The sequence below is a fragment of the Pelophylax lessonae genome, assembly GCF_965119305.1.
Source record: "Pelophylax lessonae genome assembly, chromosome: 3".
NCBI classification, from domain to species: domain Eukaryota; kingdom Metazoa; phylum Chordata; class Amphibia; order Anura; family Ranidae; genus Pelophylax; species Pelophylax lessonae.
This window is the reverse complement of record NC_138770.1, coordinates 466,462,221-466,486,822: the sequence shown is the minus strand read 5'-3', so window position 1 is coordinate 466,486,822 and position 24,602 is coordinate 466,462,221. Positions and strand designations below refer to the sequence as shown.

The 24,602-nt window shown below is 45.8% G+C and overlaps 1 protein-coding gene across 1 annotated transcript in view; it reads left to right on the top strand.

Moving 5' to 3' along the window:
* LYST (lysosomal trafficking regulator) overlaps window positions 1–24,602 on the top strand; it is a 409,773-nt gene that overhangs the window by 165,830 nt on the left and 219,341 nt on the right. The window contains exons 18-20 of the mRNA XM_082252534.1: window positions 3,820–3,969; window positions 5,941–6,078; window positions 23,705–23,903. Of these exons, the coding sequence (XP_082108660.1) occupies window positions 3,820–3,969; window positions 5,941–6,078; window positions 23,705–23,903 (487 nt within the window). The remainder of the gene's footprint in view (window positions 1–3,819; window positions 3,970–5,940; window positions 6,079–23,704; window positions 23,904–24,602) is intronic.

Here is a 24,602-nt window from a genome sequence, read left to right as displayed (position 1 = left end):
CTAGATTACATAGAACAATCATATCTCTTCCTAAAGCAAAAGGAGGTATAGGTGCACACGATCTTTATTATTACCACTCTGCAGCAGTCTTAACCAGGTTGGTGAACTGGTTTAACCACACCTATTCTAAGCAATGGGCTTCCATAGAGCAGTCAATTGCTCTCTACGATCTTCAAGCACTTACGACTGGGACTCTCTCCCAAAATGGGTCCGATGACTCCCTTGTTTGGCAATCCTCAGTTCACCACTTTGATGGCTCGGACATGCTTTTTGTCTTGGAATAAGGAGTCGCACCACTGATTATCTCAAATCCTTTGTCAGGGAACCTAACCGCCTCAAATTTGATTCCTATGCAGCAGCTCTCAATTCACCCCTTAGTGCCAACGGACCACAAATATGCGGCCTCAACTTTTGGGGTTGTACTGGTGTGATGCCTGCAGCTAGAGGCATCACCCCAGTAACATTGTTTAGAGCCGATGGTTGGCTTTCTCGTAACGACAACCGATGCGGCTAAGCAGCTGCTCGGCTGTCAGTACAAGGAGTACTTCCTACAAAGATCCGCCTTCTTTGGCTTGCCCGGGTCTCCCGTCCTACTGGGAGACCCGAGCGACCAGCCGGCACGTCCACTGGCTGGTCAAAGACCCAAACAAAGCCAAACTTGGCGTTTTTAATACTTTTAAGTGCAGAGAAGGGGTTTGGGGTCCTCCATAAAGAGCACCTGTCACTGCCTGTTACTGTCACAAGGGATGTTTACATTCCTTGTGACAGCCATAAAAGTGATCACATTTTTTTTTTTTTTTTTTAAAAAAGAATAGTGTAAAAAAAAAAAATTAAAGCGCCCCGTCCCTTTGTGCTGACGCACAGAAGTGAACGCATACGCAAGTCGCGCCTGCATATGAAAACGGTGTTCAAACCACACGTGAGGTATCGCCGCAATCATCAGAGTGAGAGCAATAATTCTAGCACAAGACCTCCTCTAAACAGGTAACCATTAACATTTTTGAAAGCATCGCCTTCAGAGATTTTTAAGTACTTAAGTTTTTCGCCATTCCACGAGTGTGCGCAATTTTAAAGCATGACATGTCTGTTTACTTGGTTTAACATCTTCTTTCACATTCTAACAAAAAATTAGCCTAACTTTACTGTTTTTTTTATTTGTTTTTTTTTTTTATTCATATATAATGATTGGGGGTTCTAAGTAATTTTCTAGCAAAAAATACTGATTTTGACTTGTAAGCAAGAAATGTCAGAAAAAGGCTTAGGCTTCAAGAGGGTTAAGCATTGGTTAGAATATTGACAATTATTATTATTTTTTCCTTCTTCTCTTTAAGTGCTGGTTCACACTGCCGCTACCACTAAAGTAGCGTCGCTTCCAGCGCGACTTTGACGCGATTTTGACGCGACTTTGGCGCGACTTTGACGCGACTTTGGCGCGACTTAGCGCGACTTTGACGCGACCTAATCGCGAGGCAACTTTTTATTTGGCCAATCACAATCTGATGTCTTGTGACCTAATTTCCTTTTCCTGTGTTTTTTTTTTTACATATTTCCTTTTTCCCATGTGTGCAGTGTTGTGTGTCTCACATAGCTTTGTTTGTCTGTCCAGAAACATAAAAAAAAAAAGAGCTTTTTTCCTATAATTTTTAAGAAGCACATGCCTCCAAAGACACCCAAAAAATGCCCGTAAAATGTCTGCAAGAAAAAAAGCCAGCCGCAGAGAAGCCGTATTCCTGAAAATATAGTAAAAATGCTGTTTTTTAGGGGTTCTGGACATGCTACAGAGCTGAAAATTGACAGGTACACTTTTTAGACCCCCCAGACACTAAATAAAAAAAATGACATGCCTGCCTAAAAAAATGCCCGCTAAATGCCTGCAAGAAAAAAAGACAGCTGGTAAGACACTACAAAAAATTAAAAGAAAAATGATTTTTTTTAGGGGTTCTGGACATGCTACATAGCTGAAACTTGACAGGGACACTTTTTTGACCCCCCAGACACTAAATCCAGAAAATGACATGCCTGCCTAAAAAAATGCCCGCTAAATGCCTGCAAGAAAAAAAGCCAGCCGCAGAGAAGCCGTATTCCTGAAAATATAGTAAAAATGCTGTTTTTTTAGGGGTTCTGGACATGCTACAGAGCTGAAACTTGACAGGGACACTTTGTAGACCCCCCAGAAACGAAATCCAAAAAATGACATGCCTGCCTAAAAAAATGACCGCTGATGAATGCCTGCAAGTATAAAAGACAGCTGGTAAAGACACTACAAAAAATTAAAAGAAAAATGTTTTTTTTTTAGGGGTTCTGGACATGCTACAGAGCTGAAACTTGACAGGGACACTTTTTAGACCCCCCAGAAACGAAATCCAAAAAATGACATGCCTGCCTAAAAAAATGCCCGCTAAATGCCTGCAAGAAAAAAAGCCAGCCGCAGAGAAGCCGTATTCCTGAAAATATAGTAAAAATGCTGTTTTTTAGGGGTTCTGGACATGCTACAGAGCTGAAACTTGACAGGGACACTTTTTAGACCCCCCAGAAACGAAATCCAAAAAATGACATGCCTGCCTAAAAAAATGACCGCTAATGCCTGCAAGAAAATTATGCTCTTTTCTTGTTCACTGCCATTTTTTAGCAAAGTCGGATGACAAGTCGGATTACAGGTCGCTTCAATTAAGATAAGGAGGCGACTCCCATTGAAGTATATGGGACAGGTCGGATCACTGGTCGCCTGAAAGTAGTACAGGACCCTTTTCTGAAGTCGGAGCGACCTTAATAGCGGCAATTAAGACGGCACTGATTCATTTACATTGGTTTGGTCATGTCAAGCGACCTGGGGCGACCTGGGGCGACACAAGTCGCCTCGTGAGTCGCCCTAGTGTGAATGGGGGCTTACACTTATTCACTAAGGAATGTGATACCTTTGAGTCTCCTCTTCTCCAAGACTCTACATCTGATCATGTTCTTTCAGTGGCAAATAAGTTACTCCTTATGATACTTTATCCCAGTTTGCCGGAGTATACAGTCAAATGGGCAGTAGATTTGAAGGTACAAGTTACAACGTAGCAGTGGGTAAAATTTTTTACCCTTACCCACTGTCTGTCATTGGCGGCTAAGGCGCATGATACAAGTTTAAAACTTCTCTCATGATGGAATAGGTGTCCGACGCTGCTTGGATAAACCCAGATGCCTCGCATACAAGTTGGCGCTGCCATTCTGCCAAGGGCTTCCTTTTGCAGAGTTGGTGGGAATGCCCAACCGTTCTAAAACTCCAAAATGTTAGTCTTGTGAACAGCAGTGTAAAAAGCATCTGTTGTGCATGCCCTTTGAAGGTGAATGTCTCTTTAAAGCAGCTTTGGGTTCTTTACAGGGGGGGGGGGGGATGAGATGAGTTTTCAGGGTGCTGAAATCCATTTAATGTATGTGCAGGCACAATTCAGTGCTTGTATAGTAATTACATAGTTACATAGTTACATAGTTACATAGTGAGGTTGAAAAAAGACATCAGTCCATCCAGTTCAACCTATGATGTGTGTGTGTGTGTTTGCTATTAACCGTACATTGTATACCCCTGTATGTTGTGGTCTTTAAGGTGTAATGCAGAAATCTGATGCCAGTGTTTTGGCTGCTGACAGGTTTACTTTAAATTGATTTATATTACACTTGCATTACTGTCCAAGGCTAATATGTCTGTCTTTTTTTTTTTCTCATATATTTTCAAATGTTTTAAATAACCTTGAGTGAAGTATTTTTATTTGTATGTGAATTATTTTTGTTTAATCTTTTTATGTTGTGTGTGTGTGTTTTTTTTTTTTTTTTTTACAGATCCTTTTGTATGGATGCACTGGTGATTGGTTGCTCAACATAAATGAAAATGGACAATTTATTCCTAAGTTTGATTCTACTGCTGTAATTAAAGACATTCAATTACTAGAACATTTGCTGCTAGATTGGAAGATTTGGTCAAAAGCAGAGGTATGCAAGCTTTATTTTTTTTTTCAACATGGAAAATGTTCTTTCTATTTTTAAGTGTAGGAAGAAACAAATTTACTAAAATCCATCTCTACTCCTTACTATTAACTACATCCAATTTAACCACTTCTCCTTCGGTGAATGTCATATGACATCCTGGAGTTTGAGTGGCACTATCTGAATGATACCTGCAGCTACAGGCGTCATCAAGATATCTTATTTTTTAAGACGGCAAGTGCCTCACATGTAAAGCCATCATAGTGGCTTGATTGCTTGTACAGGAGATGACCCGCCGCCCTCCAGTGTTTCTCTAGTCTCTCCCTTTGGAACAGGGAGTCGGAGATTGAGTCCGGCGGTTTACCATAGAGCTGGCCATGGACCAGATGGTCCCCAAACATTTCTATGACCCTTGGAGGTAATGACTTCACTTCCGGCTCTGGCAGATATAAAAACTGCTGTTTTTTCTTTGTTTTTGTTTTTGCTGGAAAGCCTGAGATCATTTTTTTTTTTTTTTGATCTTAGGCTTTCCAGTATAGAGGAAAGATGTGGGGACTTATAGACCCCATATATCTCTGTAAAGAGGACGTGCCGTGCCCTATTCCCATTACAAGGGATGTTTATATTCCTTGTAATAGAAATAAAAGTGATCAAAAAAATTAAAGGGGAAGTGTAAAAATAAAATGAACAATAAAATTTTTTTTTAAAGTGTTCCCATTCCCTCGTGCTTGCATTCAGAAGCAAACGCATACATAGGTCATGCCCACATATGGGCACGGTGTCCAAATCACATATGAGGTATCGCCACGAACGTTGGAGCGAGAGCCATAATTCTAGCACAAGACCTCCTCTGTAACTCCTAACTGGTAACCTGTAAAATATTTTAAAGTGTCCCCTATAGAGATTTTGAAGTACTGAAGTTTGGCGCCATTCCACGTGAGTGGGCAGTTTTAATGCATTACATGTTGGGTATCTATTTCCTTGACATAATATCATCTTTCACATTATACAAAACATTTGGGTAAATATTGTTTTTGTTTTTTATTCATGAAAGTGTATTTTTCCTCCCAAAAATTTGCGTTTGAAAAATGACTGCTCAAATATTGCGTGGCATGAAAAATTACAGCCATTTGTTTCCCTAGGGTCTTTGCTAAAAATATATATATATATATATATATATATATATATATATATATATATAATGTATATGTATGTTTGCGGTTTCTGAGTATTTTTCTACCAAAAAATTATCATTTTTACATGTAGGAGAGGAATGCCCGATTTGGCTTGGACTGGACCAATTTACATATGTAGCCTAGGCATACGCACTGACGTTGGGTGGTGCCCTGTACAGCCTCCCATTCAAGTGTATTCATACTGTATATGTGGCCATACTCGTGTAAACCTGGAAGGCTTCTGCATTGGTGATTACCTGTACGTTTGTTGTATTTCCCCAAATGTGCCACTTTTGCCCTTTGGGAAATACACTGTACACATATGTGCAGGTAAATGCAGATCAAAAGCCATTAGTGTAGCTGCATAGAGCCTTTTACTTGTATGGGCAGCTACATATGGTATTTGTATTGAGTATTAACCTCTAGAAGACTTAGCAACTTAGAATCCTCTAGTCCCCCACCCTCCCTTACATCACAGTGCACCTCCATTACCTTGTGGTGCTGCTGGGAAGAAGCTGGAGGCATTGCTGGAAAGTATAAGGTCTGGAGGAGGACTGAAGCTCTCCTGCAACTACAGGAGAGGTGCGAGGGCCACATAAAATGGCCTGGAGGGCCGGATTCGCATGAGACCTAAAGTTGGATTTTTCAAGAAAATTTGCAAACCTTTGATATACAGCTATTCAAAATGATCGCCAAGTTCCTTTGTGTACATGTGTTTTGGTTTTTATATAAATTGTGATTCGTTTTGTGTCATGAAGAGTAAAGTCAACTTATGCTGAAATGTTTTTTCTGTTAACTTTAGGAAGGTGTCTGGGAAATGTTATTAACCTCATTACAGATACTTATCAGAGATAACCATCCACTTAAGGTGTTCAATATAAAGCAGTTTCTAAAAGCCAGAGTGGTACATCACTTCCTGCTTGCTTGTCAAATTCTTCAGGTAATTTGGACTATTTTTCTATATTCCTTCTCCTCGGTTTTATCTATAAATTTGTTTGAAAGCAAAATACATATGAAATGAGAAAACACAAATAAAACAAAACTAAAGAAAAATATGTGGATGTGAATATATGTATGTACACTAATACTAAAATGTTTAGAATCATCCAGAAAAAGCTTATTTTTTAACTAAAGTTTAAACCTAGTGCACAGTAGCAGTTTTTTTTTTCGTTCAACCCAGCGGGTTGAATGAAAAAAAACAAACAAACTAAAGAGCTTGAGAAGAGTCGCTGTATTAACAATCTAATGTTAGTACAGCTAATCTCATCCCTGCTGAGCTATTGTGTTATGACAGAGCACTAATCGAATGCCATTTGGCAGACCTTTTTCAGTCATGCCCCTTCGACAAAAGCTGGATTGGCTGCTGTTCACAAAGGCTGAATGTGGTCCAGTTTCTATTGAACCGCCCGTGTGTACGGGACTTAACATGGAGCAAATGCGTTCAAAAAGGTAAAACAATGCATGATGTGAAAAAAAAATATGATTAACATACAAAGGAAGAGAAAGTAGGAGTGCATGACTTGACGTGAAAAAAATTGAGGGATCCTTAAAAAGGACCAGAAATATACAAGAGATTAAGTAACTCATAGGAAGCATTGTGAATATAAGGTTATCTATTGTAATGTAAATTATCATTTTTTTTTAATAACAGATTTCTGTGGGCCCACAGACTTTTTTTCTTTTTATTTACTCCATAAAAGTAATAATGTAGTGTAAATAGCCACAAGGGGAAGGGGCTACCTATAGCGCTTGCTAGGGATGTGCAATAAAAATAGTGCTGGTTAAAGTGCTGTCAGTGCATCAAATTATATATAGTATTGCAAAGAAAATGGTATATAGTTGGATGAGTGCACCTGTAGTGCTGGGTGGTTTTAAGTTGCTGATAGTAAGTAGTAAGTGGGTGGGATAACAACGATTCTCTGACCAATCAGTGGCTAGTAGTGACAAACAGTCAAGGCTGCATGCATTGTGCGGACCGAGGTGGTACTGTTTAAGCGAGCTGTACCGTTCGGTTCCATGTAGTGGAAAAGCGCGGCCGTACCGAACCGTTCCAACACCGTGCCATGCGGTACCATGCAGTGGAAAAGCGCAAAAGCGAGCCGAACCCTTCGGTTCCATGCAGTGGAAAAGCGCCACTAGAGTGCTTAATTAAGAGATTTAAAATTAGATGCTTGGTATATCAAGGTATTAATAAAACATAAACAGCAAATACTGATACAATTTTAGTGCACTATTGTAAGTGATGTTCCATAAGTGCTCAAAAAAATAAATTTATAAAGCTCCTCATAAAAAAGAAAAAAAAAGATAAAAACAAGAGTTCATAGGTGCGAATCTTTCAGGTAATTCCTGAGTGCAATAAAGTGCAGGTGCTCTGTGCTCAATTTCCAAACGATCTCTTGATGGTACTCTTTTCCACCGTGGGTAATAATGAGAAAATACACTCGCCAGACAGAATGGGTCATATATACTCTATAATACTAAGACCGGCAAGGCTTGTTGACCACCTGGGCCAGGAGAGATCCCACCAAGGGGTGTTGTGCCTCGATCCTCAGTGTTGGCAGTTCCTAATCCCCTCCATCCACGTGTCCGGGCGGTTTATGGAATGGAAAAAAGGGGGCTCCAGATGGTGTATTATCGTTTAAAAAGATTTTATTGTTTTCCACAAAAATAAAAACAAAGAAAAACCCAGTAAATGCCAGCAAAGTGGAGAGCGGTGATTTACCGTACTGCGCTCCACCCGGCTCCTGTGACGTATATGGCGTGTGTTCCACCTTACGCGCGGTTCGTCATAACGAAGACGTTATGTTATGAAACGTGTGTAAGGTGGAACGCACACTGTCTACACCATCTGGAGCCCCCTTTTCAGAGGCACAACACCCCTTGGTGGGATCTCTCTTGGCCCAGGTGGTCAACAAGCCTTGCCGGTCTTAGTACTATACGGTATATAAGACCCATTCTGTATGGTGAGTGTGTTTTTCTCATTATTACCCACGGTGGAAAAGAGTACCATCACGAGACAGTTTGGAAATTGAGCACAGAAGCACGTGCACTTTATTGCACTCAGGAATTACCTGAAAGATTCGCACCACAAGTCACCTATGAATTCTGTTTTTTGATCTTTTTTGATTTTTATGGGTTTTTTGATTTTTATGAGGAGCTTTATGAACTTATTTTTTGAGCACTTATGGAACATTAATCACTTACAATAGTGCACTAAAATTGTATCAGTATTTCCTGTTTATGTTTTATTAATACCTTGATATACCAAGCATCTAATTTTAAATCTCTTAACTAAGCACGCTAGGTGTGTCCATCAAATTTGCATATATTTATTGTTTTGTTGCACTATCAGCACCTTAAAATCATCCAGCACTACAGGTGCACTCATCCCACTATATACCATTTTATTTGCAATACTATATATAATTTGATGCACTGACAGCACTTTAACCAGCACTATTTTTATTGCACATTCCTAGCAAGCGCTATAGGTAGCCCCTTCCCCTTGTGGCTATTTACACTACACTTTTACTATAGCAGCTGCATCCCTTTTAGTTTAACTGGCCACTTAATCAATTACCCCGATCCACTTGGCGCGAGGGATATACTTCTAGTATATTTACTTTTCACATAAAAGTAATAATTCTTATGACATTTTGATTGTATGCCCTGGGTACAACAAAAGTTTTAAGGGTACTTGTAGGGTGATATCAAACATGTAGCTGTACACTGCACGCTAAAAAGACATTTGGTGTTTAGTTTGTAGCTGAAAAATATTTAGCGACTACTGGGGAAAGCAGTTTAAAATAAAAACATTTCTCTTTTGTTCATTGACAGACACAGCTCTTTATCTTCTTGACCATTGGGCTATGCTGCCCCATACAGGAGTAGGACACTAGGCAGGAGACAGCTTGACTATGCCTATGGGGCAGTCCCAGAGGGTATACTTTCACTCTCAGCCATAAGCACTCAGTTTTTTTTCTGCCTAGTAAGGAGTAAGAACCTAGTTCCTTGCTGGGATCTCTGGTCCTGGCAGTTTTTTCCTTTTTAAATTTAAAAATTTTCTTATCTTTTTTATTTTGTTCCTGTGAGAATCTACTATAAACTGCCGAACTGGGCGATGGACTGGATAATCTACAGCCAGATTGTCCCCTCAGTCTGGCTAGTGAGTGTTCGCAGGCCTCAGCTCCGTGCTAGGTCAGTCGCAACATAGCCCCACTGGACAAGGGCTGCCCTGCGAGTTAAGCGTCTCGCGAGGGCGCATACGACCTGGCCTTGGCCTGAGTCGCAGCGTTCCTCCTGGCCGACAGCCTCCCCTATTCTGATGGAGCGGTGGACTGTCAGGAGTGGGGCTCACCCTGTTCCTGGTATGGTAAGAAGCGGCCCCCCCTCTAACCCTGGAGGTTTTTTGGGTGGATGTGGGCCTCTCCCTGGGTTAGTCGGACCCCCTGGTTCCCCTCCTTCCACGCAGCCTACCCCCACCCCCTTCTCAGTGGTCCTCTGAGGACTTGTTATCCCCCATCTGCCCACTCCCCCCCCCCCATGGGATGGCCATACTTTTTAAGTCGGTCTGGGGTGTTGAGATAAGGGTGGGGGGGGGGAGCGTTCCACCGGCGACCGGATGATCGTCGACCTTTGGGAGGGGGCTGTACCTGGTGGGGGCTCCTGCCAGGGCCCCCCTTCCTGCTGGGATCGTGTTCGGTGCTTTTGGGGTCCCCGGGAGCCGCGTGGTGCCGCCATTTTCTTGTAGCCTTTTGTGCTGTAGATCGGCCGCCATGTTTGTGTAGCCTCGGCGGCCATTTTTTGTGGTTTTTATCATTAAAAATGGCGGCGGCCATGTTTTTAAGGCTGTACATCCCCTAGTGCTGACTCCGGGATCTTTCTCTTCCTGAATGCTGCATGGTGTGCAGTTTGCCTGGTGCTGTAACTGTCTGATTGATGGTGGTGAGTCTTTTTTTTGTGGGGTTTTCTCTCCCTCCCTCTGCTATGGCAGTGGTAGTGCTCTGTGCTGGACCCTGTGGTGCCGCCAGCACGGTGGGGGTGTCCCTAGCGGTGTTATACACCTTTTTCGTGTGGGCCCCCTCTTCTCTAATCGTGTCCCTGAAGCACATTTCCCCACCTCCGGGTCCCAACCATCCATCCATGTGCCTGGAATCCTCGGATAGTAAGGCTGATTCCTCCACGTCAAGAAGGCGCTTGTGGATGTACGGATTGTATCTGTGCATGAGACCCTAAGCATGGAGGACGCAGCTGAAGCTGCGATGGTGGCGCAGGTACCCTTTGGCACTCACAAGCCATCCAGAGCGGCAAGGTGTTTATATTCCCTGCCTATTTTGACAGAATTGTCGCTAAAGAGTGGGGAAGACCAATACATCCCCATGGGGTTCCTATGCACTTTATTAGGCGGTACCCCTATTAGGAGTCCCTTCTCAAGATGTGGACTGTGCCACCGGTGGTGGACCCTCCGGTTTCCAGATTAAACAAGGCAACTATGATTCCAGTTGAAGAGTCCCTGGCCTTTAAGGATCCGGCTGACAGGAAGGCGGAGGCTGTGGCCCACAAAATGTACACTCCGGCTGGTTCTGCAATGAGGCTGGTATTCACCATTGCCCTAGTGTTGCAAACTCTGACCAAGTGGGCTAAGCTCTTACGCCGTGACCTGGAGGAGGAATGGCTCCCCCCCTGCCTTTGCCGAGCTAGCGGACCAACTGGTCCAGGGGCTAAAGTTTATCTGTGATGCCTCTTTGGCTGTGGCTCCCCTGATGGCTCACCCCCTCTGTTTTGGGAGTGTTCCTTCAGCGTGTCTTTGGCTCAAGTGCTGGTCTGCAGATCAGACTTCAAAAAAGGCCTCGACTGATCTTTCTTTCCAAGGGGATTGCCTATTTGGAGTTAACCTAGATGACCTCAATAAAGGTCTCACCGCGGGGAAGAGTACTTTTCTCTTATGTTCTCCGACAGTCGCCGCCCCTCAAATAGTCTTCACCAATGGGTATTGACTTCCGCTCCGCAGGAGTAGCTAGGCATAAGACTTGTTAGAAACAAAAGCTTTTAGCATAGACACACCCATGGGGACTGTCCCACTGGTCAATACCCCCCCTGCATTAAGCCACCCCAACTCAGTTTGTCTCTGCCTAGCGTTAGGAGTAGATAGGCTTCCCTGTGCTGGGGCTACAGTCTCAGCCTTCTAATCTTTTCTTATGATTTTTATTTGCAAGAATGTCAGTTTTTTTCTTTGCTTTACTAGCTGTTTACTTCTAAAGTGCAGGCAGAAGAAAAACTAGCTCAGTCTATGAAAAAGGGGAATAAGACATTCTTCAGATATATAAATGAAAAAAGAAAATTAAAACAAGGAATAACTAAATTAAAAAAAAAGGATGGAAGGTATGTAGAAGGGAATAAAGGGCTAGCCGACTGCCTTAATGAATACTTCTGTTCAGTTTTTACAGAAGAAAAAGAAGGACCTCCACTTGAAAGGATGACTAATGAATTGTTTGATGCATGTGTCTTTACAGAAGAAGACGTTCTAAGATTCCTGTCTAAAGTGAAGACAAATAAGTCACAGGGTCCTGATGAGATACACCCAAAATTATTAAAAGAGCTTAGTGGTGAGCTGGCAAAACCATTAACAGATTTATTTAACCAATCATTAGTAACAGGAGTCGTCCTGGAAGATTGGAAATTGGCAAATGTCGTGCCCATTCACAAGAAAGGTAGTAGGGAGGAATCGAGCAACTATAGACCAGTGAGTCTGACATCAATAGTAGGCAAATTAATGGAAACCCTATTAAAGGATAGGATTGTGGAACATCTTAAATCCCATGGATTGCAAGATGAAAAACAACATGGGTTTACTTCAGGGAGATCATGTCAAACAAATCTTATAGATTATTTTGACTGGGTGACTAAAATAATAGACGGTGGAGGTGCAGTAGACATTGCATATCTAGATTTTAGTAAGGCTTTTGACACTGTCCCACATAGAAGACTTATCAATAAACTGCAGTCATTGAGCATGGACTCCCATATTGTTGGGTGGATTAGGCAGTGGCTGAGTGACAGACAACAGAGGGTTGTAGTCAATGGAGAACATTCAGAACAAGGTCATGTTACCAGTGGGGTACCTCAGGGATCTGTACTGGGACCAATTTTGTTTAATATCTTCATAAGTGATATTGCAAAAGGCCTCGATGGTAAGGTTTGTCTTTTTTGCTGATGACACAAAGATATGTAACAGTGTTGATGTTCCTGGAGGGAAACGCCGAATGGAAAAGGATTTAGGAAAACTAGAAGAATGGTCAGAACTCTGGCAACTGAAATTTAATGTGGATAAGTGCAAGATAATGCACATGGGGCGTAAAAACCCAAGGGCAGAATATAGAATATTTGACACAGTCCTGACCTCAGTATCTGAGGAAAGGGATTTAGGAGTAATTATTTCAGAAGACTTAAAGGTGGGAAGACAATGTAATAGAGCAGCACGAAATGCCAGCAGAATGCTTGGATGTATAGGGAGAGGTATAAGCAGTAGAAAGAGAGAAGTGCTTATGTCACTGGTGAGACCTCACTTGGAGTATTGTGCGCAGTACTGGAGGCCATATCTCCAGAAGAATATAGATACTCTAGAGAGAGTTCAGAGAAGAGCTACTAAACTAGTACATGGATTGCAGGAAAAAACTTACCAGGAAAGGTTAAAGGACCTTAACATGTATAGCTTGGAAGAAAGAAGAGACAGAGGGGATATGATAGAAACTTTTAAATACATAAAGGGAATCAACTCGGTAAAGGAGGAGAGCATATTTAAAAGAAGAAAAACTACCACAAGAGGACACAGTTTTAAATTAGAGGGGCAAAGGTTTAAAAGTAATATGAGGAAGTATTACTTTACTGAGAGAGTAGTGGATGCATGGAATAACCTTCCTGCAGAAGTGGTAGCTGCAAATACAGTGAAGGAGTTTAAGCATGCATGGGATAGGCATAAGGCTATCCTTCATATAAGATAGGGCCAGGGACTATTCATAGGATTCAGATATATTGGGCAGACTAGATGGGCCAAATGGTTCTTATCTGCCGACACATTCTATGTTTCTATGTTTATTTTGTCAGCTTTAGTTTTAGTCGGATCTTTGGATGAAGATGGATTTTGCGGAGCTGGGAATCGGACTGGCCGCCCTGGCTCTCCAGGGCAGAGGGTCAGAGGGATCCCCAGCCCGCCATCGAGCGTTCGGCTATGGTTCGCCCTGGCGATATGAACGACCCATCCCTGTTCGCAGCAGGGATGCAGCCTGTGAGGTGGCTACCTCACTGGGCGCATATGCGGTTGAATGCTGCAGTGTCCTGCGTTTTGGCTGACGGCATTCCCTGTCATCTGAGGACAGAGGCTTTCTGTTTAATAGAGGCACCCCACGCCATCCGGTACAGGTAAGTACTTTTCTGTGTGGGGCCTCTGTCTGGGGTGGCAGTCCTGTGTTGCTGTTTGTCCACTCATGTCTGCATTTGTGGGGCTCCCTGATGCGATCCCTGCGGGGGTCTTTTTTAGTGCACTGCTGGCGCTGTGTGGTTTTGGGGGCCCCTCTCCTGTGTCACTTTCAGTGTTTAGGAAGTGCAGACTGTGTGTGCCGCGATCGCTGCGGCTAAGAACCGCGCGGTCCACCATTTTGGATGTGGGCAGCATGTCTGGCTTCACTATGGGCTTTACAACAGCTTGCTATGTAGTGTTTTGTCGCCATCCGGCGCCATCTTGTGTGTTGCAGAACGATCGTTCCGAGCACGTCAGCGGCCATCTTGCCGAAGCCTCCCATTACTTTCTATGGGCAGCCATTTTCCCTTAGCCTTGCAGCATATAGTTCAGCCTCTGGTGACCTCACTTCCTTTTCCTCTGGAGCAGCGATCGGTGTGGTAACACTCTGTGGGGCTCTGCAGACTGTCTCTTCCATATCTCTGTTTTATTCTTCCTGGCTCAGTTTTGTCCCTTTTTGGGGGGGGGGGGGGGTCTGTGTATACAGTGTATATAGCGGTGGGCTACGCAATCCGCAGCGCTTTAAAGGGCCATTACTTTTTTGTCATTGTTTTGCAATGGAATCTCAGGACAGCAAATTCCCCCCAGCCTTGGTGGGGGACCCCAGTTCTGCTGAACCCCCCGTTATACCTAATTTGGCCGCTGTGGTGGAGACTTTAGTGTCAAAAATGGAGGTGCTGATGGCTGAACGAGCTGCTAGAAAAAGGCCTAGACTATCTTTCTCCTCTGATTCAGATGGTGATGTGGCTGCTGCGGCTGGCGTGCCCTTTTCAGGGTCTCGCTCGTCCCTGGACCCGTTGGGGTCTGAGGGGGAGGCGGAGGTGGAGGGGGTAGATGATTCTCCCCCTGGGTCGCCTGAAGAACGCGCAGCTATGGATGCCTTGATTTCTTCTGTAAAGGAAACCCTACATTTGAAGGATGAGCCCATTCCTCCGGGCATTGTGTCCTCTTTTGGTACACATAGGACCCGCAAGTCGGCGCAGGTTTCTCCCTGCTCCGCTGAGTTTCATCACACTGTGAATGAACAATGGCGCAGTTTGAAACGCCCTTTTACGGGGGCCTAATAGGTTAAAACTGCTTTACCCCTTTGCGCCTTCTACGGATTCGCGCTGGTGTGTGGCTCCCCAGGTGGATCACACGGTGGCCGTGTTAAACAAGGCTACTTGGGTTCCCGCTGAGGATACCCCGGTGTTCCGGGATCCTACGGACAGGAGGTTGGAGTCTCTTCCCCGCCATGCCTACATGGTGGCGGGTTCCATGCTCAAACCTATTTTCGCTTCTGTCATGGTGGCTCAGGCGGTGGCGGATTGGACTAAGGTGCTTAGACGCACTCTCGCGTCTGATTCTGCCCCACCTACTACACTGGCCATGGTGGACCAAATTCATCAAGGGGTCGTGTATTTGTGCGATGCGGCCTTGAATGAGGCCCCTTTGGCTGCACGCCTGTCTAGTGTCGCGGTACTTAACCATCGACTGATCTGGCTGAAGAGCTGGTCGGCTGACCAGACGTCACGGAAAACGGTGGCTGATTTTCCCTATGCAGGGTCTCGCCTTTTTGGTGAGTCTTTAGATACCTTGGTGAAAGGAGTCACTGGGGCAAAAGCACTCTGCTGCCCCATAATCTGAAGAACAAGCCTTTTCGCGGCAAGCGGGGTCCCGCCTTTAGACCCAATCAGGGGTCCTTTCGTGCCTTTAAGCCACAAAACAAGGGCAAACCTTTCAAGGGCCAAGGTGGCCAGAAGAAGCCCTGGGCGGGCAAGCAAAAGTCCGGCCATGCTGGTGCGGCGGGTCAATCTGCCTCTGCCTGAAGGGAAGCCCTCACCCGTTTCAGGGGTGGGGGGACGTTTGCACGGTTTCCTCCAACCTTGGCTGCTCCGAGTTCCGGACAGGTGGGTTCAGGAAATCATTCGATCGGGATACGAATTCCTTTCCCGGCCGGCGGACAGATTCTTTCCCTTAAATCTTCATTTGACCCCAGGGCGCCTACAGGACCTGCATCAAGCGGTGCAGGACCTCCTTGCCCAGGGGGTGATTGTCCCGGTGCCTCATCGGGACAGGTTTCGGGGGTTTTACTCAAATCTGTTCACTGTTCCCAGAAAGGAGGGCAAGGTGCGTCCTATCCTGGACTTGAAAGCTCTGAACCGCTTTGTGCACGTTCGAAAGTTCCATATGGAATCCCTCCGCTTGGTGGTGGCCTCCCTGAGTCCGGGGGAATTCCTGGACTCTATCGACCTAAAGGATGCGTACCTGCACATCCCCATTTTCGAGGGTCATCAGAGGTACCTCCGGTTCGCCATAGCGGAGGACCACTATCAGTTCGTAGCGCTACCTTTCGGTCTTGCTTCGGCTCCAAGGGTCTTTACCAAAGTGCTGGCACCTGTTCTGGGCCTGCTGAGAGCACAGGGCATTGCGGTCTTGGGATATCTGGACGATCTCCTGTTAAGATCGAGTGCCAGTCAGAGCCTGCTGCGCGATCTGTCCACTAAGGTACAGACACTTCAGGAGTTTGGGTGGACCATCAACGTACAGAAGTCGACTTTGTCTCCTTCGGGTTCGTTTTTTTCTATCTGGGAATGGATCTGGACTCTGCTCAAGCAAAAGTGTTTCTGCCGGAGGACAAGCTCCGGACCCTACAGGACGAGATCAGGTCCTTCAGGGACAACCAATCCTCGTCACTCAGGACCTGCATGCGGTCCCTGGGGCTGATGGTATCAGCCTTCGAGGCGATACCCTTTGCTCAGTTTCACACACGGTCTCTTCAAGCGGAGATCCTGGCCAGGTGGGACAGACTACCTCAGTCCTTGGATCTGAGTGTCTCGTTGAGTCGCCGGCCCAGAAGGGATCTTCTGTGGTGGCTTCAGTCCCCGGCGGTGTCGGAAGGAAAATCCTTCCGTCCGTTACTGTGGACAGTGATTACCACGGATGCCAGCCTGTCGGGCTGGGGTGGAGTACTGGGCAACCTGTCTGCCCAGGGCACTTGGTCGGAGAAGGAATCCTCCCTTCCGATCAACATATTGGAATTGAGAGCGATCAAACTCTGTCTCTTCCAGTGGTCGAATCGACTTCGGGGGCCATCCCGTTTGGGTACAGACCGACAATGCGACCGTGGGGGCTTGCATAAACCACCACCAAGGGGGCACCAGGAGTGCCCGGGAGGTGACCGACATTCTGTCTTGGGCCGAGACTCGCGTCCCGGCGCTATGGGCAGTTCACATTCCGGGTCTGGAGAATTGGCAGGCAGATTATCTGAGCCGCCAGACCCTGGACCAGGGGGATATGTCCCTACACCCGGAGGTCTTCCAAATGCTGTGTGCGAGGTGGGGATCCCCAGACGTGGTTCTGTTCGCGTCTCGTCTAAACCACAAGGTGGAAAGTTTCGTGGCAATAACACGTGATCCTCGGGCAGACGCCTCGGATGCGCTGGTGGCCCCTTGGCATCAGTATCGTCTGATGTATGCCTTTCCTCCGATTCAGTTGTTATCCTTCGCAGGCTGGCCTCGGAACCGAACTTGGTGATTCTAGTGGCACCGGACTGGCCAAGCCGGTCCTGGTACGCGGACATCGTTCTCCTAGCAGTCGAGCCTCCTTGGCGACTGCCGATGCGAGAAGATCTACTGTCTCAGGGACCAATCTTCCATCCTGCTTTACAGTCGCTGACTTTAACGGCCTGGCTGTTGAAAGCCAGGTCCTGATAGACAGGGGTCTCTCCTCAGAGGTCATTCCTACTTTGATCAAGGCTAGAAAAGCCTCGTCTGGTAAGATTTATTACCTTACCTGGAAAGCTTATTTTGCCTGGTGTGAGTCCAGGGGATTTTCTCCTCGCTCATACTCGGTGACGAGGGTGTTGGCTTTCCTCCAGACTGGTGTTGACCAGCGCTTGGTGCTGGCCACGATAAAGGGCCAGGTATCTGCACTGGCTGTTCATTTTCAACGCCCTGTGGCGTCTCATTCCTTAATTCGTACCTTCATTCAAGGTGTGCGACATTTGGCCCCTCCCCGGAGGGAGCCTTTACCTCAATGGGACTTGAACTTGGTTCTGTCCGCGTTACAGCGTTCTCCCTTTGAAAACATCCGGGAGATATCGTTGCCTCTGCTGTCTAAGAAGGTTGCCTTTCTAGTGGCGAGCACTTCGGCTCGCAGGGTGTCGGAGTTGGCGGCGTTGTCTTGCCCCTCTCCTTACCTGGTGGTTCATAAAGATAAGGTGGTCTTGCGACCCAATTCGTCGTTTCTCCCTAAGGTGGTGTCTGACTTTCACCTTAATGAGGACGCTCACCTTAATGAGGACGCTCTGTGCGAAGCCTAAGCTTCCTAAGGAGGTTGCGTTGCATTCCTTGGATGTTGTCAGGGCGATCAGGGTTTACCTGTCGCCCACTGAATCCTTTCGGAAATCAGATTCCCTCTTTGTCATTCCTGAGGGACCTCGGAAGGGCATGGCTGCGTCTGCGGTGACCATTGCCAAATGGATCAGACAGACGATTGTCCAGGCCTATGCTTTGAAGGAACAGGTTCCGCCCTTCCCTGTTAAGGCGCACTCTACCAGATCACTGAGTACGTCCTGGGCCTACCGGCATCAGGCCTCGGTGACCCAGGTGTGCAAGGCTGCGACTTGGTCGTCGGTGCACACCTTTTCCAAATTCTATAAGGTTGATGTTCTGGCATCAGCTGATGCCTCCTTTGGCCGCAAAGTTCTCTGTGCGGCAGTGCCATAGGGGGACCCTTGTTTTTGTGGGTCCCTGGCTGTTGTGGTGTTTATCCCCTGGGTTATTTGTTTTCCTGGGTTGTTGCTCCTGTTGAGCCTTTTCTGTTGCCCAGAAGGTTCTCTTACTGTGCGTGTAAGGTTCCTTTCTCTGATGTGGGTACTGTGTTGCCTTTTCTACGGTTGCGTCTCCCACCCCTCATGTCTACACTGCTTTGGGACATCCCATTGGTGAAGACTATTTGAGGGGCGGCGACTGTAGGAGGACGTAAGAGAAAACTGAATTTTTGTAAAATCTTACCGTAAAATTCCTTTCTCTCAGTCCTCCGACAATCGCCGCCCCCGCCCCTCTTTTGGGGTTTTTTCTTGTACACTTACTGCTATGCTACTAAACGGAGTTGGGATGGCTTAATGCAGGGGGGTATTGACCAGTGGGACAGCCCCTATGGGTGTGTCTATGCTAAAAGCTTTTGTTTCTAACAAGTCTTATGCCTAGCTACTCCTGCAGAGCGGAAGTCAATACCCATTGGTGAAGACTATTTGAGGGGCGGCAACTGTCGGAGGACTCAGAGAAAGGAATTTTACGGTAAGATTTTTCAAAAATTCTGTTTTTTTTTTTCCACAGGCTACTAAGGACAAGGAACCTCGTTGTAGACGTGGTAAGAGTTTTTTTTTTCATCCCTCAGGGTCGACTGACAAGGGCTTGAAGCCTTTCAGGGCCTTTTCAGGAGGATCCAAACAAACTTGGTCTGGCAAGCCAAGCTCGAGATTCTCCAGACCAGTGGACAAGGCTTCTTCTGTATGAAGGTGCGCCCTCACCCATATCGGGGGTGGAGGGATGTCTTCACTGGTTTCCGGATCTTTGGACTTCCCTGGTGCAAGACAAAGTGGGTCCACAAAGACATTTGGTCCAGCTACAGGATCAAGTTTCGCTCTGGTCTCCCAGCGAGGTTTTTTTCTTCCAACTTGCGCCTCTCCCCAAACTGCTTAACGGCCTTTTTTGGGGCGGTACAAGACCTGTTACTTCAAGGGGTGAATGTCCAGTTCCTACTTCGGAATGTTTTCAGGGTTTTTACTCAAACCTGTTTACAGTTCCCAGGAAGGAAGGCAAAGTGCGTCCGATCCTGGACCTCAAGGCGCTCAACTTCTTTGTCCGGGTACACATTCCAATATGTGTTACCAGCGTTTTCTCACTTTGCTGTGGGAGAGAAGCATTATCAGTTTGTGGCGTTATGCTTTAGTCTTGCCTCTGCTCCTTGGGTCTTCACAAAAGTGTTAGCCCCTGTGCTAGCTTTGCTACCTTAACGGGGGATCGCGTTACTGGACTACTTGGACAATCTCCTTCTGTGAGCGGAGTCTCCCTATGCTCTGGTGGAAAACCAGGAGATCTCAATGCGAATTCTGCGAGTTCGGATGGATTTTGAATTTTTAAGAAGTCTGCTCTGGCTCCGTCCATGAAGCTGAACTATCTGGGCCTGGCTATGGACCTGACTCTGGACTTGGCCTTAGCCAGAGTGCTCCTACCTTTGGACAAACTTAAGAAATTGCAGGCTGCGATTCGCCTCCTTCTGTCCAACAGATGATCACCCCCCGAACTTGCAATGCGGGTACTGGGCCTGATGGTGTTTACCTTTTTGAGGCGGTTTTGTTTTCACAGTTCCATACCAGGTCCCTGCAAGGAAGATTCTCACTAAATGGGACAAGATTCCACAGTCTCTGGACAATCAGAGTCAATTGGCTGAGTCGGGGAACGAGGGAGTCCCTGATATGGTGGCTTTGTTCTCCGGCGCTTCTGCTGGGAAAGTCCTTCCTCTCCTTTTTATTGGACGGTGGTCAACACAGATGCCAGCCTGCCCGACTGGGGAGGCGTCCTCGGCAGGCATTCTGCTCAGGGGATCTGGATGCTGGAAGAGTCCAGACTACCGATCAATGTCTTGGAACTCTAAGCGATCAGACTGGTGTTTGGATCATTGGACGAATTGTCTTCAGGGTTGTCCAGTGTGCATTCAATCGGACAATGCCACAGCTGTGGCTTATGTCAATCACCAAGGGGACTCCGCCGTACATATTCCCGGGGTGAAAAATTGGCAGGTGGATTACCTCAGTCGGCAGGCGTTGGACCAAGGGGAGTGGTCCCTTTTTTATCTTGAGGGGTTTCCTTGGGCACCCCCGAGGTGGATCTGTTGGCATCTCGGCTCAACAGAAAGGTGCAGAGGTTTTGACTCGGTTAAGGGATCCTCTGGCGGACACCACAGTCGCGCTGGTTGCCCCGTGGGGTCAGTATCGCCTGATTTACGCCTCCCCTCCTCTCGAACTTCTGCCAAGACTTCTATGCAGGATTGAGGCAGAAGGGATTCTGGTCATCTTAGTGCCTCTGGACTGGCCTTGTCAGGCTTGGTACGATGATCTGGTGCGGCTAGTTGCCGATTTTTACTTGGAAGCTCCCTCCCAGGCAGGATCTGCTGTCCCAAGGACCAATCTTCCATCCTGCTGTACAGTCGCTAGCATTGACAGTTTGGCTGTTGAAGGCTACATGCTGGAGGATAGGGGTTTATCTGAATCAGTGATTCCTATACTGTTAAGCTTGGAAATCAACTGCTAGGGAGATCTACCATCTTGCGTGAAAGACCTACATTGCATGGTGTGAGTCGGTTGGGAGTTCATCCTCACTCCTTCTCGGTGGCTCGGATCTTAACCTTCCTTCAATGGGGGGTTGAACAGAAGTTGGCCTTGAGTACCATCAAGGGCCAGGTATCGGCTTTGGCGGTCTTCTTCCAACAACCTTTGTCCACACACTTCCTGGTGCGTAGCTTTCTTTAGGTTGTCCGACATATGGTTCCTCCAGGGCGGGCTCTGTTACTGCCTTGGGATCTCAATTTGGTGCTTTCAGCTCTACAGAAGCCTCCCTTTGAAAATATTTGGGAGATTTCCCTGCTTACGCTGTCCCAGTAGATGGCTTTTTTGGTGGCTATAACCGCGGTACACAGAGTGTCAGAACTGGCGGTGTTATCCTGTTGTTTACCTTTTTTGGTCATTCACAGGGATAAGGTGGTTCTTCGCCCCTGTCTGTTGTTCCTTCAAAGGTTGTCTCATGTTTATCATTTGAATGAAGACATTGAGTTGCCTTCCCTGTGTCCCAGGCCTAAACATCAGAAGGAAATTGCCTTGGTTGTGGTGGTCCGGGCAATTAGGGTGTACCTGTTAGCTATGGAGTCTTTCAGGAAGTCAGACTCTTTGTGCTCGTGGACAGACCTCGAAAAGGGTATTCCGCTTCCTCTGCAACCATTTCCAGATGGATCTGACGGACTGTGATTCGGGCCCATTCTATCAGGGGTCAGGTTCCTCCTTTCCCTTTCAAGGCGCACTCTACTAGGGAGCTTAGTGCTTCCTGGGCCTTCCGTCATCAGGTGTCAGTGACGCAGGTTTGCAAGGTGGCCACCTGGTCATCTGTGCACACTTTTAAAAATTTTATGAGGTGGATATGCTGGCATCTGCGGATGCTTCTTTTGGCCGCAAGGTTTTACAGGCTGCTGTTGAGAGGCCCTACTCCTCTTTGAGGGTGTATTGTTTTTTTCAGGTGAGCTCCAGTTGTTTATGGTTGAGCTCCATGTTACCTGGTTGGCTACGGTTTGCCATGGGAACTTTTTCAACTATTCCCACCCCTCATGTTTGACACTGCTTTCGGATGTCCCAATGGTCAAGAAGATAAAGAGCTGTGTCCATCAATGAACTAAAGAGAAAATGGGATTTTTGACTTACTGTAAAAATCCATTTCTCTGATGTTCATTGGCGGGCACAGCACCCACCCCTCTGTGGAGTTGGCTTTCTTCTGACACTGGTCCTTGACCATATTTACCTTTTGAGTCTTAATCCGTGGTCTACCCCTGAGAGTGACAGAAATTAATAACATATGTAACACTGCAAACCTTGGGCTGTTTTTCAATAATCGTCAAGATTCTATAAACAACTGAGCGAGGATCTGAAAATGAAGCTTACTGGTGCAGGAAAGATAAAATATTGCAAAGCTGTTCCAGCTCGCAGTTTTCATTGTCCATACTGTTATCAAGAGGTGTCAGTTAAGGGGGAACTGTGAAAGGCAGGTCAAGATTTGGTAGACCAGAAAAACTTCCAGAGAGAATTGTTGCATTGCTTGCACAAATATGATTTACATGGAAGAGACATCAGGAGGAAGCCTTACCTGTGACTACGTCATACGCCCATGTCAAAATACCAATGTGACAAGCTACAAGCATTTTGAAAACCAGTCATATGATCTAATGAATTAAAAACTGAATGCTGGACACAGTCACTTAAGGTTTGTTTGGAGAGAAAGCTGTCAGAGACATTATGTCTTGGGGATTTGTTGCAGCTAGTGGCACAGAGAACTTTGTATGTGTAGCTGGAAAAATGGATGCCAATAAATATCAGTAAATTGTATATGGCAATATTAAACAGCCAGGAAGGGTCAGCCATGAAGCTAAATATACTATACCTAATATAATAAACTATGAATACAATACTGTTATGTTGGACATCTACCTGGTTCAGGTGCTATTCAGTTTGGGCAAGACAGGCCTGGACATGTGCTAGTGTATCCTCACACACATTGCTAGTGTATCCTCACACACATCCTCATGGGCAAGTGTATCCTCCCACACATTGACTCAGCAGCAACAGCTTCTACAGGAGAGTCCCCAGCACAAATCCTACTCCAGCTCCCCCCCCCCCCCCGAATCCTCCCCTCCCAAATCTCCTCTCCCAGCATAATCCCTATTCTTCCCCATCTCAGCGCAAATCCCACCCCCCTCAATTCCCCCTCCCAACATAAATACTCTTCGTCCCAATCACCGCTCCCAAAAGAAAATCCTCTTCCAAAAGAAAATCCTCTTCCACCCCCAAAGTCGTTCCTCCCAGCACAACCCCCATTCCAGCACAAATCATCTCCCGCCCCCCCCCAATTACCCCTCCCAGTACAACTCCCCATTCCGTAACACATTCTCGCAGCACTAATCCTCTTTCACCCAAATCCCCCCTCCTGGGAAAAATCCTCTCCCCACATCTAGCACAAATTGTATTCCCTCTCATTCTGGCACAAACCTTTCTACCCCCTCTTTATATCCCCCCCCAGCACAAATCCCCCTTCACCTATTCCCTCCTCCCAGCACAAATCCTCTATGCACTTCTAGCATAATGCTGGTTATTGAGCCCATTGATGAATAATCTTTTTCAAAAGAGATGTGACTAAAAGGAAATTAATTATTTAAAAGGGTTATGATTTCTTTAATGTACATGCTATTTTTCATGCTTAAAGGTGTTTTACAGCTATTTTTCATATTCAATTTCCTATTATATTAGGAACACAGAGAGGAACATATTACATCGATTCCTCAAGATGTCTGTGTATCATATATCAGGATAATTGAGGAAGTACTTGGATCTCCTCCTGAACTGGATCTTCTTGAGTTGATTTTCAATTTCCTCTTGGCAGTTCACCCACCAACAAACACTTATGTTTGCCATAATCCTAACAATTTCTTCTTCTCCTTACACATCGGTAGGAGTTTCCTTTATTTCATAAGTATATTACTTGTTTTGTGTTATCTATGTTCCCTTGTATAATAAATGTTTAACATTTTAATATGCTTAGTCAGCATATTCTATGTAAATGCAGTACTTGGTTGAAAATATTGTAAATGTGTGTTTCTTTAAATTGGTGAATTTTACATGCTTTTTCTGGCACAGGTATGTGAATTATGCTCACACGATTTTCTCCTACCAACTTTTTTTACATTAAAACAACAACAATTGTAATTTATGTTGGCTAAAGTACTCTGCCCATAAAGCTAAAGTAGTCAGAGACAGCCAGCAATACCTTTACGAAAAACGAAACAAAGCAAAAAAATTTTAAATGATGCAGTCTGTCACTAGCATTGAAGTTTTCCTCCGGGGTGGAGTTGGGTACCTTTTGCAGTGCACCCCCAAAGATATCCTAAATGTATTCTTCCTTTGTCCTCCAGCAGCTGGCGCTCTCTTCCACTGTTCAACATTCCTGGGATGTGGGCAGACCTTCAGCGCCCTCTGGTTCTGCTTTGTATATAATGATGGCACAGACCTGCAGCTGGTCACGCAGTGTAGAGAAGTAGTTTTGTTGGAACAGTGGTTTAGCAAGAAGGAATCCTGTGCAAATGAGGAATAAGCTAAGCATTCCCCCTTTTTCCAGTTCCTTAGACTAAAACAAAGAGGTTAATTTTTG